The sequence below is a fragment of the Callorhinus ursinus genome, unplaced genomic scaffold, assembly GCF_003265705.2.
Source record: "Callorhinus ursinus isolate GAN/ISIS: 27379988/994484 unplaced genomic scaffold, GSC_fseal_2.0 scaffold110, whole genome shotgun sequence".
Lineage (NCBI taxonomy): Eukaryota > Metazoa > Chordata > Mammalia > Carnivora > Otariidae > Callorhinus > Callorhinus ursinus.
In genome coordinates this window covers 639,228-654,925 of record NW_027397172.1, presented here as the reverse complement: position 1 = coordinate 654,925, position 15,698 = coordinate 639,228, and the positions used below count along the sequence as shown (strand labels likewise).

General features: G+C 46.7%; 1 protein-coding gene across 2 annotated transcripts in view; it reads right to left on the bottom strand.

The window, feature by feature from the left end:
• Positions 1 to 15,698, bottom strand: part of PI4KA (phosphatidylinositol 4-kinase alpha) — a 112,387-nt gene that overhangs the window by 35,547 nt on the left and 61,142 nt on the right. For both annotated transcript variants that reach the window (XM_025857238.2, XM_025857237.2), the window contains 8 exons: positions 12,281 to 12,389; positions 11,790 to 11,926; positions 11,474 to 11,607; positions 8,318 to 8,400; positions 2,815 to 2,885; positions 2,607 to 2,731; positions 1,342 to 1,423; positions 1,012 to 1,095 (listed from right to left, as the gene is read on the bottom strand). In XM_025857238.2, coding sequence (XP_025713023.1) covers positions 1,012 to 1,095; positions 1,342 to 1,423; positions 2,607 to 2,731; positions 2,815 to 2,885; positions 8,318 to 8,400; positions 11,474 to 11,607; positions 11,790 to 11,926; positions 12,281 to 12,389 — 825 coding nt within the window. The remainder of the gene's footprint in view (positions 1 to 1,011; positions 1,096 to 1,341; positions 1,424 to 2,606; positions 2,732 to 2,814; positions 2,886 to 8,317; positions 8,401 to 11,473; positions 11,608 to 11,789; positions 11,927 to 12,280; positions 12,390 to 15,698) is intronic.

Sequence of the window (15,698 nt, the reverse complement as noted above, 5' to 3'; positions counted from 1 at the left end):
CCTCCAGTACCTCAAAATGTGACAGTATTTGGAGATGGAGCCTTTAAAGAGGTGACTACAGTAAAATGTTATTATATGGGTGGGTCCTAATTCAATCTGACTGGTGTCCTCCAAAGAGGAGGAGATTAGGACACAGGCACAGAGGGAAGACGTGAGGACACAAGAACACGACAGACATCTAAAAGCCAAGGAAAGAAGCTTCTGAACAAACTAACCCTGGCAACACCTTGATTTCACATTTCCAGCCCCCAGAACTGTGAAAAAATAAATTTCTGTTGTTTAAGCCACTCAGTCTGTGGCACTTAATCATGGCAACCCTAGCAAATGATTACAGTGACCATGCTCCAACCCCGAGGCTCTGGGTATAGGGTACAGACATGCTGGTCTGTAATCCTGGCATAAGGTGGCAGGGCCTACACTCACAGTGCCTCACACAGCCACTGCGGGGCGTGGGGGACTCCCTGCTGGCAGCTGGTCTGGCTGGAGGCACCAAGGCTGGGACATGACCTGGCCCCAGGTCTGAGCTGAGCTTCAATCTGCCACAGTGAGGGCTCCGAGTCAGACCTCACACAGCACATCCTCCTTACCCGGAGCTACTCATTCCATCTATTTCCCACAGTGCCACACAAAGCTGAAGTCATGTTACTCAGCTACCACAATGACAGACAATCTGCACACCTCACAGCAGTGAAGTTCACCTGACAGTCATGCTTGCTCATGCAGCTTGGAGACACTATAAACTGACAGGCAGCTGAACCAAGGGCTTAGAGTCAGTATGGCTGAGGGGCAGGAGTGGGCCTGGCAGACAAACCAACCTGGGAGTGAGTCAGGACCCCGCTAGTACTGTGTGACCCCGACAGCTGAGCCTTTCTTACCTGTGGGCACAGGTCCACAGTGCTCACACCTCAAACTGCTGGGGACCGAATGACACAATGTGTGCAACACGCCGGCCCTGACAACTTGAGAGGGCAATGAAAATGGCCCTTCATAAGGGGACGGCTGCCAGCCTACCTCCCGGGCTTCACAGGTGTCAGGAACAGTGATCCGATAGGGGGCATCAGGGATGTCGTAGTAAGGCTGATCCTTGTGAATGTCCTGAAAACACAACAAGGCTCCCTCTTCCAAACCGCCTTCCCTGGGCTGCCTCTGCTGAGCTGGGCCTCCAGCTCATACTGGGCATCAGAGTGTTTGCCTCCTCTCCCCACACTTGTCCGGTTTGTGATGGACTTCCAAACTTGCTGCAGCTCACTGGGAAAGGCCAGGGTGGGATCTGGGGCCCCCACCCCCGATGTGGCCACTTGTAGCATAACTTAGGCTCAGGCTTAAGGCAGGGATACTCACAGCACTCAGCGAGAGTGACAGGGTCTGGAGGATGTCCAGCATGGTCTTCAGCACTGTCCCGCTCCAGAGCAAGTGGGGAAACCTACACCAAGAGCCATGTCTCGGTCCAGGAGCCAAATCTTCAAGGAATCTTAGTTCCTTAAAGTGCCACCTCAAGGGGTGGGGTGGGGTGAGGTGGGAGCCCCACCCCCTGCTGCCCAGCTGAGGGTTAGAGGAGGTTAGGAGGCCTCCTACGCAGGGCACTCAGGCAGAAACACTGGCTCCTGCCAGTCCCACTCTTCAGGGCCCAAGCATGACCCCACGTGACCTGCTCTCAACCAGACACTGATCGTCTTGGTTATGCACTGGTCAGACCACACTCCCTCACTCCCCAAAGTGAGCCTCCTTGTTTTTGACCAGGCCTCCCTAATATTTTCACATGAGGGCACAAATAGAAAATGGTAGTATTTGCAGGATACCCTGGGGCAAAGAGAAGAAGCTGCTCCTAAATGTGGTGGTCAGCATTGAGGGGAGCCAGCTCTGCATGGCTGTGACTCATCATGGCCCACTGCTTAGGACGTCCAGTTCAGACACGTCAGACACGTCATACGTGTGTTGCACTTGCTTTCTGGTCCTGCCTAGACCAGGCACACAGCACCTGCAGCAGGCTCCAGAACTCCTAGACGCTTGCAGCGATACATGGGCAGGCCCAGCATGGATGGCTGTTTGCTGCCTCTGGCCTTTATACTGCAGACAGGCTGGCCCAGCCCACCTTTGAGGGTTCGCATCCATGTGGGGGCGTGTCCCATAAGAGTCTACTTTGGCTCCCAGCCCAGAGAGCCTGGAGTGGAAAAGGATCCGTGGGGGCTCTCCTTCCTCTCTGAGGAGCCTGGAAGACACTGATTTGACCAGGGACCTCGGGCTAGGCTCTGGGGTGGGAGATGTCACATAGGATGGCCGTGAGCTACCCAGGGCAAGCCCAGAGAAGTCCTGCAGCAGGGGAAGGTGGGATGCAGAGACACAGGCTGGTGACACCCCGTGTCAGTAAGTAACATCAATAGCTCAGAATAAGTGGAGTAGAGGTTTCAGGACCAAATTTCAGACCTTGTAGCAAATTCCATGACATTCTGAGGGAGGCTGCATTGCCATTTGAGAGTTTAAATTCTGACTCTAATTTTTCTGCCCTGATAGTGATGATTCTTCCCTATATTCCAAAGCAAGAAGTTTACACACACACACACACACACACACACACACACACAGCATTAGAAGGAAAATGGGCTTACTTATCCACCAGACCAGACAGATACTTGTCCGCTACCCTCCGTATCCTCTTGTGAATGTGGTTGAAGTTCACCAACAGAAACTGTGCGTGCCGCTCAAGCTCCTCTTCATTCTCCTTGGTCTTAGCCTGGAGATTCAGAAGAGACAGGTACAACAGGTGCCCTCCATGTGCCTTGGGCAGACAAACACTCACGCTCCGACAAGGCTTACTTTATCTGCCATCATGTTCAGGAAGGCATCAAATACTTTGTCTGCGACAGCAATCACACACTGCATCATGCCTGAAATGAGGAGGAGGTTTCCACAGGTCAGGAGCATCAAGGGAAAGGGACCAATCCAGGTATTTCCAATATTTTGTTTGGAAGATTTTGGACTAACAGAGGAGTGGCAGAGAGAGCACAGAGTTCCCACATACCCTGCACCCAGCTTGTCCTGACTTTAGCAGCTCTTTTGTCAAAACTAAGAAGCCGTCTGCGATACAATACTCTTACCCAAATTTCAGGCTTTATTTGGATTTCCCGTTTTCCCACTAATGTCCCTTTTCTGTCCCAGGATCCAATGAGGATGCCATGTGGCATTGCCAAACAGGTCTCCTTAATCTCCCACAATCTGCGTTGATTCCTCGGTCTGTTCTTACCTTTCATGACCTTGACACTTCTGAAGAGCATAGGCATTTTGTAGGATGTCCCTTAATTTAGGTGTGTTTGATGCTTGCTCATGATTAGACTAAGGTTACAGGATTTTAGGGCAATCCCACAGAGGTGAAGTGGACTTCTTGTCATATGGTGGGGTGTGGGGGTGTGTGAAATCAGTATCTCCTACCACTGGCGAGGCTGACCTTGATCACTCAGGTACAGTGGTGTGTACCTGGTTTCCCACTGTCCAGTTACTATTTCTCCCTTTCCATGCTCTACTCTTCAGAAGGGAGTCACTGCGTCCAGCCCACACTCAGGGAAGGGAATTAAGCAGCAGCTCCTGAAGAGAATGTGGATGTAAGTCAAAAACACCACAGTCACCAGGAAATGCTCTGGGGAAGACACTTTGAGGTTATGCAGACATGTCATTTCTCTCTAAGATGTTGCCCACTGGCAGGTGAGCCAGTGGGCTCTGCCTGTAGCAGGTACTCTGGTCTCACTTACTGGAATTCTGTAAGGAAGGTCTGTCCCTTCTTCCCCATATTTCACTTGTTCAATCATCTAATCAGCATGGACTCATGGATATTTCTTTCTTTCACTGGGTCCAATACTGTCATTATTTTGTTGCTCAAATTGTTCCAGCTTTGGCCATTAGGAGCTCTTTCAGGCAGGCTCTTGTGTCCTTGGGACATGCCCACAGGCCTTTCCTTTTCTTCTTCTTCTTTCTCTCCTTTTTCTTTTTTTCCCTTCACAAGACCTTCCTTTCTGGCACTGTGAGCTGTCCTAGGCTCATCTTGTATTTTCCCTGGAGACTTGGCTCCCTTTACTGCAGAATGGTGTTTAGAAACCAAGATCCAAGCACCGGATGTGGTTGTGGCTTCCAGGGTGCAAAGCAGATTTTAAAAAGCAACAGTGGGGTGCAAACATCACAGTGCCGATGTCATTAAATGCCACTCGCCCTCTAGTGCTGTCCTATTTATGCAGCGTCTTTGGGGTGGCTAAATGACAGGGCTGCAAGGTCAGCAGGGTGAAACACTAGGCAGGCTTTGCACCTCTGTGCCCAGGCCCAGCCAGAGCCTGAAACATAAAGAGGCATCACTTATGTGTTTGTCATGAGGATAAATGGGCCCCCGAAGCTCTCAGACCTGGAAAATGACTAGTGTGACCTAATGCCCCAGCAGGGAGAGGCTGATCTCTAAGAAGTTGGGTTTGGTGGATGAAATCTTGTTTTTGGGGTGTGTTTAGTACAATATCTTTTCATGTAGCTCTTAGGAAACTGAAACTGTAAGTTCCTAATAAAAAACCATCAGATAGGGGTCAGATGCCAATGATGATCACGCAGTAGCCTCCATGGAGATTTTTACTTAAAAACAGCCACTTTCCTTTTTGTGCTTAAAGTTAGCTTGAGATTACTTCGGTCTTAGTTTGTACTGATTGACTAGACAGCCGGCGGGCTACAGGGCAGGAACACATGGAGGGTTGGCTCACACCTGCACAGAGGAGGTGCTAGCAATCCCCTTTGCGGGGCTACTGGATGCTTCTTATAACCTCTCTCCTGCTTGCTTCTGAAAACTCATCAATAACAAATCTCCAAAGACATCTCCTTCCCACCTCCCATGTTTTAGGAGAGAAAATGAAGAGGAAAGTACACTCAGTAGGTACACATTTATCAGCTTAACCCTAGGTACCATACTCAGGACAAAAACAACCCATTTGGAAATCATGTGAAGAGTACAACGTACTGTGAAAATTAAGTGTCGGTAAAGTGTACATCAGTCCCCACGGCAATTTAATTTCCTTTTAAAAAAACTTATTTTTATTTAAATTCAATTGTTAACATATAGTGTATTATTAGTTTCTGAGGTAGAATTTAGTGATTCATCAGTGGCATGTAACACCCAGTGCTCACTACATCAAATGCCCTTTTTATTTTTTAATATTTTACTTATTTATTTGACAGAGAGAGGCATAGTGAGAGAGGGAACCCAAGCAGGGGGAGCGGGAGAGGGAGAAGCAGACTTCCTGCTGAGCAGGGAGCCCGATGTGGGGCTCGATCCCAGGACCCTGAGATCATGACCTGAGCTGAAGGCAGCCGTTTAAACAACTGAGCCACCCAGGCGCCCCATCAAGTGCCCTCCTTAATACCCATCACCCAATTACCCCATCCCTCCATCCACCTCCCCTCCAGCAACCCTCAGTTTGTTTCCTAGAGTTTCACCATCTCTTATAGTTTGTTTCCCTCTCTCTTTTAATCTTATTTTAATGTCCCTTCCCCTATGTTCATCTGTTTTGTTTCTTAAACTCCACATATGAATAAAATCATATGGCATTTGTCTTTCTCTGATTTATTTTGCTTACAATAATACCCTCTAGTTCCATCCACGTCATTGCAAATGGTAAGATTTTATTCTTTTTGATGGCTGCATAATATTCCATTGTGTGTGTGTGTGTGTGTGTGTGTGTGTGTGTGTGTGTGTGTGTGTGTATACCACATCTTCTTTATCCATTCATCTGTCGATGGATATCTGAGCTCTTTCTATATTTTGGCTATTGTGGACATTGCTGCTATAAACATTGGGGTGCACGTGCCCCTTCGAATCACCATGTCTGTATCCTTTGGATAAATACCTAGTAGCGCAATTGCTGGATTGTAGGGTAGCTCTATTTTTAACTTTGTGAGGAACCTCCATACTGTTTTCCACAATTTAATTTCCTCTTATGACACAGCAACAGAAAAACAGAGCTCAGAAGAGAATGACATTTTAGCTTCAGAAAGGTAACTGATTCTGTCTACAGATATTCTCATTAGGAGACCGGCAAAATGTGGCAGGTTCTTAGGTCGCTAGGGGTTGGCAGTCAATTTTTTTTGTCGCTTACCCTCCCTCCTTGAACGAAAGAAACTCAGGTGTGACCCAACTGTCTAGCACAAAATAGCTGTTAAATAGACAGTGGGTGGATAGACGAGAGGAGCAAATCAATGAACAGCTCAGCCAGAGGTTAACAGTGTCTCTACTATACTCCCAAGTGGTCCTGGGGCATGTGTGTGGGACCCTCTGAGCATGGGGCTCCTCTCCTGTATTCTGCACCCCAGTGGAAGAGGTTTCCTGCCATACAAACTGCCTGCCTGCATATTCCACCCTGGCCTCCAAAGGGCTCCTCCTCGTCCAACCCTTCCCCGCACTGCCAGCAGGGGGAGCTTGCAGAGCCCTCACACTGTCTTTCCTTGCCAACCCCACAGAAATAAATTCACCCACTCAATTTCTTGACTGTCGTGCAGTAGTGTGAAGGGTTCTGTAAAGGACTTATTGGACAAAGGTCTTACATGAGACAGCACCCTCAGAATCCTTGGGGTGATTTTAAAAAAGACAAGGACTGATTTTTCAACAATACAAAAAACGGTACCAGAATTATCTAGGGATTAATTCTGCATTGGCAAGAACAAATTGATGGATTCTTCAGTGTGCCAATGGCTTCTAAACATGGAAAGGACTCCTCACTACTAACTGTATTTAATTAATAATAAATTTATTGATTTTAAGAATTCTCAATTAGCATTCCTCGAAATATTTACCCACACAGTTAATCAATCAAAACTCATGGATCTAGCACACTCAATTCCCTCAAATATTTAAGTACAATTACAAAATTGATCAAATTTTTCTAAGCATTTAAATAAAACATGGGTCTAGTATTTCAGAGTCTCTTAAATTTTAAACACTTTAAAAATCAACACACAGACCAATAGAATGATGCTTAAAACCCATCAGCGTCCTTATACTAAAACTGGTCAAACAATGACTATACTATGTGCTTAATTGTTTTTCTTTGCAGTCTCAATTTTAATAACTCTTTATTTTTATTCCTATTCTTATCTTAGGTTTGCCTCACTAGAATTTCAGTAACTCTAATATTTTTATACCACTGTAGAGTTTCATTTATTTGCTTTCCTAGGAGTCCGGTGCTTTTAGGACTGGTTGCAGCTGAGACCCTCAGCTGTGCACTCAGGATCTGAGGACATCTGCATCATTGGACTTGCAAGTCTTTGCGTTTCATACAGATTTCCTTTTCTGAAACCGCCCCAGAAACGATGCAGTCCTTAAATTGGGTGTGGCCATCGGGTCCTGACCCACTGCCCCGACATTCTGGCCGGGTCTGATGCACCACTGGAAGTGTTCATGGTCCTGAGTGGGGTTTCCTTATGGCCAGCATGATGAGTGAGGCATGGAGCCCCTCACAGAAGGTCTGGGGCTGTCCCTACAGTGAGCTCTCTAACAGCTACTTAACAGAGTACCATTAACTGGCTACTCTATGGGACGCCTCTGCCCCATCACCTGCTGGGCACCCTTTCTACCTGATCACTCTTGGAGGCCAGGCGTGACTTTATTGCAGGGGCCAGGCCTCTTCCTGGACCATGTGGCTCTTTCCTCATGTTCCTTCTTTCCTGATTCTACAAGAGAAACAACTACCTATCTCTACTTCACAAATACTTAGTGGAAAAAACCAAACATATATATAAATACATATATCCTATATATTACTTATTATTGTTACATATTACACATTATATCTGTTGCTTTGCTAAAATATGGAGATTATATATATATCTTAGTGTATTTGGATATACACATTATCCCAGTTTATTTGCCCTTTTAAGCAAAATAATAAAAATATGTATTCATGTTCAAATTATGATACTCTGTCCACTGGGAGTCCTTTGAAATTGGTTCTTGGTCCTCCTATCCTGCTCTGGACATTTAAAAAGCATGACTGCTCCCTGACCACAACAAGATGCTTTAGGTCCATCAATGACTATGTGAGGAGCCCAGGATCCCTTTAGCATGGGATAGTATTAGCGACTGAAATTTGGGGGCTGGAGCGTACTCAAGCATTGAGGGTGGACAAGAGTGATGCTCCTTAAGGCTATATGGTTATAAGGTTATATATTTTATACTGGTCTTTCCAATGTAGTGTGTAACTTCATAAAACTGTTTTCTTCACGTAGACAGAAAACTGGGAGTGGTATTCCTTTTTAGACTATTAAAACTCATTTCATCATCACAGTACCACAATAAACTTACCGGACTTGTCCTTCTGAATAGCTTTATCTTCAAAGTAGCAGAACATTACCTGGAAGCGGTCAGGATCTGTTGAGCGCAGTACCCTAGCAAGGAGAACAATTTTGAGTAAATTTTGAGAAATCCAGGCCCTCCCTATCACAGATTTGGTACTACCCAGAACTGGTGAGGCTGTGAGGAACCAATAACCTACGCCACTTCAAGGGTCATATGCTCACGTGGACTTTCTGGAGGGGAATTACCCACCATCTATCATAACGTTCCCACATTGTTCCACCCAGCAACCCACCACTAGTGATAGATCTTAAGGGTTACATGCATAAGGAGGATCCTTCTAAGAGTGCTGGCAAAATGTCCATCAATAGACTAGTCAGCTACACCAAAGTACACCCATTTAATGGCACATCATGTAGCCACCAAAATGAGAGGTAGCTCTATATGCACCACTACAGAAAAACATCCAAGATGCATTGTTCTATGAGACAGCAAGGTGCAGGGGAAATGGGTACAGCAGGATGTCAGTGATAGGTTTCCGAAAGGCCTCCATGCGCCTTCTATGTGTAGGATATATATGTTTGCATTTATAGAGAATTTCTAGAAGGGAAAGTAAAACTATCAAGAGTGGGCATCTCTGGATTCAGAGCCAAGAAAGTGAGATTTGTATTTTTCATCTTTAGCATCTTCTGTACCAGCCCCATGTTCTCCTTCTCTTTTTTATCTTATGCACCTTTTTTACTTTTACAGTAGCTGTTCAGAGTTTTGGGGGCTCCGCTAAGATAGCACGGCACGTGTGCACACAGGCAAGCACTGGGCGGAGTGCGTCTGTGGGCTTCTGCACCAACTTTTTGTGAGTCAAACCTTAGTAGGGCAGGCCAGGTGGCTTAAGCACATGCATTCTTTTTTTTTTTTTTTAAGATTTTATTTATTTATTTAACAGAGAGAAACAGCGAGAGGGAACATAAGCAGGGGGAGTGGGAGAGGAAGAAGCAGGCCTCCCGCGGAGCAGGGAGCCCAATGTGGGACTCAATCCCAGGACACTGGGATCATGACCTGAGCTGAAGGCAGACGCTTAACGACTGAGCCACCCAGGTGCCCCAAGCACATGCATTCTTGAGTGCTCAGGTTCACACAGCTTTTACATAATTTCTCACATTGCCCACTTAGCTGGTTTTTGGTTTTTTTTTAAAGATTTATTTAGAGAAAGAGAGACTGAGAGAGACAGTGCATGTGCGGGGGGCGGGGGGGGAGAGGGCAAGGGAGAGAGCATCCCAAGCTGACACCCGCTGAGCACAGAGCCCGAGGCGGGCCTTGATCTCACCACCCTGAGATCAGGACCCAAGCCGAAACCAAGAGTCGGGTACTCAACTGACTATGCCACCATGCGTTCCCACTTTGCTGTTTTAAAGCTCTCCTAATAACCAGTGGCTGGGAGCCTAAGCCAGGTTCTTGAATAAAGGCTTCAGGGCTGCTTCTCCATGCTAACAATGCTCTCAGAGGCCTGGCAGGCAACCTGGGATGGGAGCTGGGCTCTTGGGAGCTGCCCATGAGCTGTCTTGCTCTACCAGCCGGCTCCACAGAGTGTCCTGAGAACCTGAGAACTCCATTCAGGGGCACCATTGTGGGGAAGCAGGAGACAGCCCTGCCTGTGGGCATGTGAGGCTGAAAGGGTCTAGAGACATCTCTTGTAGCCATTCAACCTTGGAGCAAACCAGGTTTTTGGTCTGTATTGGTTTGCTTGTTTTGTTTTGGTTGGTTTCTCTTTCAAAATATATTCTTTATAAAAAGGCCGAGAGGGAAGAGTACTAACACACAATAGGGAATAGTGGTGGGATCAGTGGTTTTTCCTCTCCATTTATTTCCAAGTTTATGTGTAATATTCTTGTATTACTTTTATAAAAAAATTATAATGAAAAAAGCAAGGAAATTCAAAAGTTCCTTGGCTCTTTGGGACTCTGGGGGAGAATGGGTCACTAGTTCTCAAACTCTGCTCTGCTGTGGCACCCTCAGGCTACCAAGAGGCAGGGAGGAGGGGACAGGGCAGGAAGGTGTGTGCTCACACAAAACAGCCTTAATCTATTTTATATGTTGAGCTTCTGAGCAAGAGTTCTTTTACCACAGGGTTTCATGGCACCAAATAAAGGTTAAAATAGTGGCATTTACCAAATATTCCCCCTATTAAGAACTAACACTTTCTTTTTCAGACCATTTCGTAGAGTTTTTCTATAACTTATTGCACCTATCCTGTGATTTCAACAAACAGGAGATGTGTAACCTGACCTTTTTTGACGACAGGGACGCATCATTCTGTAGCTAGCGTACTCAGCTGCAGCCCGAGGATGCCTCAGGCCTTACCATGGTGGATCTGTAGCATTCACACAGGCAGCTGCGCTCTAAGCATCCTAGCTGCTTCTTCCAGCCGTCATTTATGAGAGGCAGGATGACACGGTGCTTAACCGACTAGCTGGATCTCCATGGAAATCAGGGATTATTACCTTGGGTAAATAATTTAATGGCTGCCTCAGGGTCTCAGCTTCCTCATCTGTAAAATGGGTATGTGACACTGCCTACTTCATAGGCTTGTTGGAGAGTATGCCAATACATGTAACTTAGCACAGTGCCTGGCATGGCATAAGCACTCAATCCATGTTAATATTGGTGTTGTCATGATGACGATTATTATAGCTGTTAGGTCTGCTGTGGTTACACATGCATCCTGAGCGTTGGGACACCTGTGGGGCTGTTTTGGGACAGGCCCCTTCCCACTTCCCATTTGCTGTTTGTACTCAGCTGTGGTCCTGGTAACTAACGAAATGAATGTCTTAGAACATACTCAGTGAGGGCCGGTTCCTAACAGGGGCTCTTGTGCAGTCAAGTGGATTGAGTTTGCAACATCTATAGTGACTGGCTCAGAAGCCTATTCCCTATAAGGAGAGGATGACAAGAGAGTTTAGATACCTGGGGATTTATAAGATGTGGTGTTTGGTGCCCAGGAAGGAGGAGCACATGAAAGCATAGGATATTTTTGGTTTTTTTGGTTTTTGCTTTTTAAGAAAGCTTACGTGTCTTGGGAGGAACTAAAAAGAGTCCCATGCCCAGAAGGCACGAAAGTTTAAAAATTAGCTCCAGTGTAGCTGTGCTGGGAGGCAAAGGCCTGGATACCTCATATATTCCAGCCGGTAAACAGACAGGAGATAGGTGGACATGGCAAAGTCCAGCTTGTTGATGAGGGCGGACACTTCGGGAGCAGGGTCCAGCAGGTTGATGATGGTGCTGCGGAGCTCACTCAGTTCAGCCTAGGGGGAAAGAAACGCTCAAGGGTTCACACAGGCACCAGAGGGGAATGCCCCCCCGCCACCCAGGAGCCGTGGAGAACATGTAATAACAAGGACAACGCAAGGATCTGGTCATTGTTCAAGAAAGCTTAGCAAAATCCCTGCCCTGCATCATCTGTCCTTGGCAGGGTGAGAAGCCTTACGGGGGTGACTGTGTCGTTTTTCATGGCTGAGTTATACTGGAGGACAGAGCGCAGTGGTTCTTTGCTGGGAAACGTGAGCAGGGGCGACTTGGTGGCTATTTCACAGACTCCCTCGTACCATTCTTCTGGCCAGAGTCCTGCAAGAAAGTGCACATGAATGAGACCACCACCTTACTCCAGAAGCACTGTGGGACAGGTGATGCTGACCATATCTAGAGTTGTGGGTCCTCTGTTTGAGCCAATTATCCCTCAAATGGAGCATAGAAATGAGTCTGTTTCCTAACTCGGACAGGTTTTTCCTAAGATACATAGCACTGTCAGAACCCTAAACTACATCTGGGAAGCGTAACATTTGCAATCACTTGTAGGAAGCAGCAGCTGAATTTGGACGAATTTTGAATGCATGCACATTCATAATTAGGTAGGGTCCTGCCTCACCTTTGTTTTCACTCTGCACTCTGTCTTCCCCAAGAGAGCAAATATCCCCTTACCTGAGCCCTCCACGGCAAATCCCATCAGCACGGAATACAGCCAGAAGTCCCGGAAGAGCTTCTGCAACCGAGGCTTGGCTTCTTTGATGGGAGGCAACCGTCGGGTGAGCTGATGCACCGAGGACAGAGGGAGAAAAGATTATTTGCTCATAAGCCCTAAAACCTACAGATGTAAATCAACCCCAGATTCATTCTCCAAGAATCAGTCAGTCATTCTGGGTTAGAAAAGACACACTGAGCAGTGACCAACACTTCTTGATCAATTCACTGGTAAATACCCATTCAGCAAACATTTATTTAGTAGCTAATGTGCACCAGGCCCCATGCCTTGGAGGTGAAAAGCCCCATTCCTACAAAGGCCTTTCTGCCAAGTTTGGAGGCAGGTGAGGAAATCATCACAGCATGGCAGAGTTCCTGGAGGAGGTGTCATGGGTCTCAATGTTACCATGCAAGTAACCCTTGGCCAGGCAAAGAAGAGACAGCAGGCTGTCCAGCCACAGGAGAATCAGGCCCAAACGCTGGGCCTGGGGAGGGCATGGAAGGCTGGGGAGGCTGGAGCTCAGATGAACAGCTGTGACTGGAGAGACAGGGTGAGCGTGAGAAACCTCGTGGGTTGAGGAGAAATGGCTTTTAGATCTTTTCTGGCAGCACAACTTTTCCAACAGTCATCTTGGGCAGAATCCCAAGATTTAAAATAGGCAGAGGCAGAGTTGCTTAGGTGCAGAAATGAGAGGCTGAAGTCCCTGCATCCTTGCTCCAGATGGTGTCCTGCCCAGCGTGAAGCAGGCAGTCGCTTGTAGGTTGTGCAAAAATGTTAAATTTGTGCACAGCGCCTACTGGACAAATTAGTCCTCACAGAACCCCTAGAGGTTGTCGAGCCCCCTACAGTGATAATGAAGCTACAGTGAGGGGTCTCTGCAATCCAGTCATGAAGGCCAAGGACACAGAGGTGGGGCACATGATGACACCACTGCTGGGAGGGTGGGGCACAGTGAGAGGGGTGCCTGCACCCATGGCTGGTAGGACTATAAACTGGTACACTATTTCCTGGAAAGCAATCTGGTAAAGTGCATCAAAAATTCTAAATAGCCCCGTCATTTCACCTAAAATCCCATCTCTAGGGGTCTATCCAAAAAAAAAAATCTGATTTAGGCACAAAAATGTTGCAACATTTGTTAGAAGAGAACAATAAAGAGAAAAACACTAAATGTTTACCTGAATGGGGCACTTACATAAGTTACAATATATCAGAAATCGTATTTGCTAAGAATATTTGGTGACACAGGTAGAACTTACGTCAAGTGAAAAAAATGCAAAATGTATATAGCACAGTACAGATTTAAGGTGTATGTATGTAAATACATGTGCATAGAAAAAGAGGGGAAAACTCCAGTTGCATATTAATAATGATTATTTCTGGGTAGCCGGGTTGGCAGGAGTTTCTAGTTTCTTCCTTAACGTTGCCCGTACTTCCCGGAGTTCTGCCATAGATATGTTGCTTCCACAATCACAGGGACGGCACAGGTACAGGGCTAGGGCTGGACAACATGCTGTGTAGGAGAAGCAAGCAACTTCTCTTCGAAAGCCACTAGGGTGCTGTGCCCTTGCGGAGAGTCGGTCGAGATAGGGTGGGGGTGGCTAGGTGACCTGTGGGAAGGTGCTGAGGAGGTAGAGAAGCACTGGGGAGGGCAGCAGTGGTCAGAACTGTCTCATGGTAGAAAGGACACTGCCACTAAGGCACACCTGAGGGGCTTCCAGCCTGCTAGTAGCCAAAGACGGTGGGTCTGAGGAAAAGGAGCTCTGGGACTGTCTCTGAGGTGGTAGATCTCCCTAGGATAAGGTCCCAAGTGATGGTGGAGGCATGACGGGGTTCCCAGACCACAGCCTTCCTTGGTGTTTAAGGTCAATGTGGCTAAGAGGTTCTGGTGTCCTATAAGGAGAACTTGCCTTTGGTGGTTATGGTCAGGCTTTAAACATGCTTCACTCCCAATCAGATCAGAGGCCCCAAGTGACTGAAAGGTCCAAAATGGTTTTGGAACAGTGAGGGAAAGTGACTGTCCAAAATCTATCTTCAATTTGTGATCCTACTACTCCTCACCCTGAGAACATCTTGCCTCCCTCCTAAGAACTAGGGCTTAGAAATGCCCTATAGGTTCTCCCTGCACTGATGACTCCGTCATACCAGCTGAGATGGCTCTGGTCCCCAGGAAGGGAAGACTATGGTAGAGTCACAAAAGTCCCCAGAAGTGCTCTGAAGCAACTGAAGATAAAGACACAGTGTAGCCAGGCTGGTTAGGACTGTGTGCAGGGACACATTGCTATGCTTCAGGAAAGACAGAAAGGAGTAAGGAGGTTCCAGACAGTGGCCAGAAGATGATGAAAGGGTCTTGTCTGTCCCCAAGACAGGACAGGCAAAGGGTAAAGGAAAGGGTTATAGGACAACTGACCTGCTCTCCCGTAAGAAGATCAAGGTCAGAGAAAAGAAGCCTAAAATAGATGAAGGAGTCCAAAGAAACATAACAACCAAATGCAGGGTAGGAATGGATCCTAGATTTTAAAAAGCTATCAAAGAAGTCATGGAGAAATCTGACTGGGACTGGATGTCCAATATAAGATAGAAGGACTGATTTTCCCAGATGTAACAGCAGTGCTGAGCAGGGCAGAGACACCCCCCAACACACACCATTTAGGAGACCGAGCTCCAGTGCCCAGGGCTGAAGTGTTGCGCTCTCTCTAAAACTCACCTTCAAATACCTCAGGACACACCTGCAGGGTACACGCGCACATGGAATTAAGCAGGTATGTCAAAACAGTAACTGTTTTATCTAGAACATTGGTAAATGGATGTCCATTATTCAATTCTTCCAATTGCTTTGTATATTTTTCAGTTTTGTAATAAGAAGTTGGGAAATATATCTAACCATAAGGCAAGCCTCTGAACTGGAAAGAAAACAATGGAGTAGGTGTGGCAGAAGGTACTACTTTACAGTGGGGGCCCAAACTATACACCTCCAGTGGGGAACAGACCCAAAAATGTCAGAATTGTCAAGAAGGGCTGAACTCCAGTTTTTTCAACAGTGAGTTACATGATCAGAAACCTAGATATGTAAGAAACATTTACTGGTGGGCGCCTGAGTGGCTCAGTTGGTTAAGCAACGGCCTTCGGCTCAGGTCATGATCCTGGAGTCCCGGGATCGAGTCCCACGTCGGACTCCCTGCTCAGCAGGGAGTCTGCTTCTCCCTCGGACCCTCCCCCCCTCATGCTCTCTCTCTCTATCTCATTCTCTCTCTCAAATAAATAAATAAAATCTTAAAAAAAAAAAAAAGAAACATTTACTGGTTAGTTTAAAATAACCTAAACAATATATATTCATAGAAAAGAAATTCCAGCAAAGCATATAGAGTTAAAAATGAACAC